Source organism: Equus przewalskii, chromosome 19 (genome assembly GCF_037783145.1).
Source record: "Equus przewalskii isolate Varuska chromosome 19, EquPr2, whole genome shotgun sequence".
NCBI classification, from domain to species: domain Eukaryota; kingdom Metazoa; phylum Chordata; class Mammalia; order Perissodactyla; family Equidae; genus Equus; species Equus przewalskii.
In genome coordinates this window covers 28,812,090-28,814,624 of record NC_091849.1, presented here as the reverse complement: position 1 = coordinate 28,814,624, position 2,535 = coordinate 28,812,090, and the positions used below count along the sequence as shown (strand labels likewise).

Below are 2,535 nucleotides of genomic sequence, written 5' to 3'. Positions count from 1 at the left end.
TACACTGAGTTGCTCTTCTCTGATATTCTCAATAAATTCACTCTCAATGTGAGGCATTCACTTTCTGGGACTGGTTATTTTCTGCTGTTTTCAACATTATCTTGCTGTTAAGATTTTTAGTATTTTGGGTTTTTCTATCCTGCACGAACAGCGCTGCTGCTATGGTATCCCCTTGTGACTGCTGACACCAATTCTGCTGATTTATTTTCCCGCAGCCTACACATTATTGAAGTTTGTGGATTTTTAAAACTATCTTCTACTTTCATGAAGATTTAGATTATGGGGTTTTATTCTTTCTTTCTTTCTTTTTTTTAAATAAAGTGAGAAGATTAGGTCTGTTGCTGTACTTATAGCAGTAGCCAGCAATAAGAAATGTACCTATTACCTCCATTTAAAAATGTTTGAACTTTTACAATTATAACTGACAGACTTTAAAAAAATATATTAATTTTAATGTTTTCAATGAGGGTAAAATTAAATCCTGCCCTCTCACTTTTTAATATGTATTCACTGAATATCTGTCTTGATTCTGTATGAATGGCTTTTTAGATTTAACTCAGCACTCTGAACATGCTTCTTAGTTCTACGTATCACATATGTCACAGTGTCTTAGTATTTATCACATATTACTGTTTTCCTTAATTATGTTGCAAGTTAATTCAACTCTAACATTTCTAATTATTTTGTGCACCATAGATCCTCCTTATATACTTCTGGATGACAAGCTTGCTTCATTTAAGCCAGAGAGTATACTGGAATAAGTTTACTAATTGTCACTATTATTATTCTTTTTCAGAGTAATGGAAAATATCACTACAATGAATGAGTTTCTTTTGCTGGAACTAACCTCCATTCAGGATCTGCAGCCGATAATCTTTATGACCTTCCTCATTCTATACATGATAGACCTGTTTGGAAATGGATCCATATTAGTGATTGTCATCTCAGAGCCAAGACTCCACTCCCCTATGTATTTTTTTCTGGGAAATCTTTCTTGTCTGGATATCTGCTATTCTTCAGTGACACTGCCCAAACTAATGTCAAACCTTATCTCCACTCATAAGGCCATTTCTTTCCTAGGCTGCATCACTCAGATACACTTCTTCCACTTTCTGGGCTGCACTGAGGTGATCTTGCTGGCCATGATGGGCTTTGATCGATTTGTGGCCATCTGCTACCCACTTCGCTACACTGTCATCATGAACCCCCAGGTGTGTATGCTCTTGGCAGCTGTGGCCTGGTTCACCAGCTTCATTTATGCACTGATGCATTCTGTTATGACTGCACACCTAAACTTTTGCCATTCCCAGAAACTCAACTACTTTTTCTGTGATGTGAAACCCCTCTTAGAATTGGCTTGTGGGGACATAGGGCTCAATCAGTGGCTCATTTATATTGTCACTTGCAGCTTAGCAATGGCAGCATGCTTTCTCACCCTCCTCTCCTACTTCTATATTATTGGCTTTCTTTTGTTCAAGAACCGGAGCTGCAACGTACTCCACAAAGCTCTGTCCACTTGTGCCTCTCATTTCATGGTGGTATCTCTCTTTTATGGAACTGTGGCACTCACCTACATTACCCCTGCCTCTGCCACCTCTGTAATACAGGAACAGTTTGTGGCCATCATACACACCACTGTCACCCCAATGCTGAATCCACTGATATACACCCTTAGGAATAAGGAAGTGATGTTGGCTCTGAGGAGAGTCTTTGGGAAGAAACTGAAGCAGTTTGCCTAAAGAAAATCAGTGGCAACCTAGAAGAAATGGAAATCACGTGTTATTTTTTATGACATTTATGTTCTTGTCTATAATAAATTGATTAATTTCCTAAATTTTATTGTCCTTTCAGAAATTTGTACCATTGTAAGTATGTTCTTCATGTATATGATTCCAATTAGAATCCAATGATTCCAGTGAAATTCCTCTTCATTTAGTCATTCATTGAGTTAAAATATTTTTTCCAGCAAGTAGTGTTCACCTTACAAAGGATATTACAGTGGAAAAGATCCATGAGCGTATAACATCACGACAGATCTTATTTCATTTAAAGGTGCACACAATAAAAAGATAAGTAAATGCATGTCTCTATCAGAAGTAAAACATATGGAATATAAGGAAGAATCAGCAAATCAAGGTGGACACTCTTTTGTATGGTAGGGTCAATAAAAGCCTCCCTAGGAAATGACACTTGAGCAGAATTCTGAAGGAAATGGGGGAGTGAGTCAATCAGGTATATGAGAATAAAGCATTTTATGGAGAACCAACAGCCAATGAAAGAGCAGTCGTATAGAGTTTGCTTCTTGAATGTGAGGAAAAGCAAGATGTTCATTGTGCTTGGAGCTCAGTGAATAAAGAAGAAAGTGGAAGGAGATGAGGGTGAGAACTGGTGGTAGTGATGTCATGGGCGTCATGTTGGTCATTTGGAGATTATCACTCAATTACTCTGTGATAGCATGATATTGGGGCATTTGAGCAAAAAAACTGACTTGCAATAACTTCAGTGGTGAAAGAATCACAATGTTTACTACGTTGA

The 2,535-nt window shown here is 37.6% G+C and overlaps 1 protein-coding gene across 1 annotated transcript; it reads left to right on the top strand.

The window, feature by feature from the left end:
- Positions 1 to 800: 800 nt before the first annotated feature.
- On the top strand, positions 801 to 1,739 carry LOC103544527 (olfactory receptor 12D3-like). The gene has a single exon (XM_008511353.2). It carries the CDS (start codon positions 801 to 803, stop codon positions 1,737 to 1,739), a length of 939 nt encoding a protein of 312 aa, XP_008509575.2.
- The last annotated feature ends 796 nt before the right edge of the window (positions 1,740 to 2,535 follow it).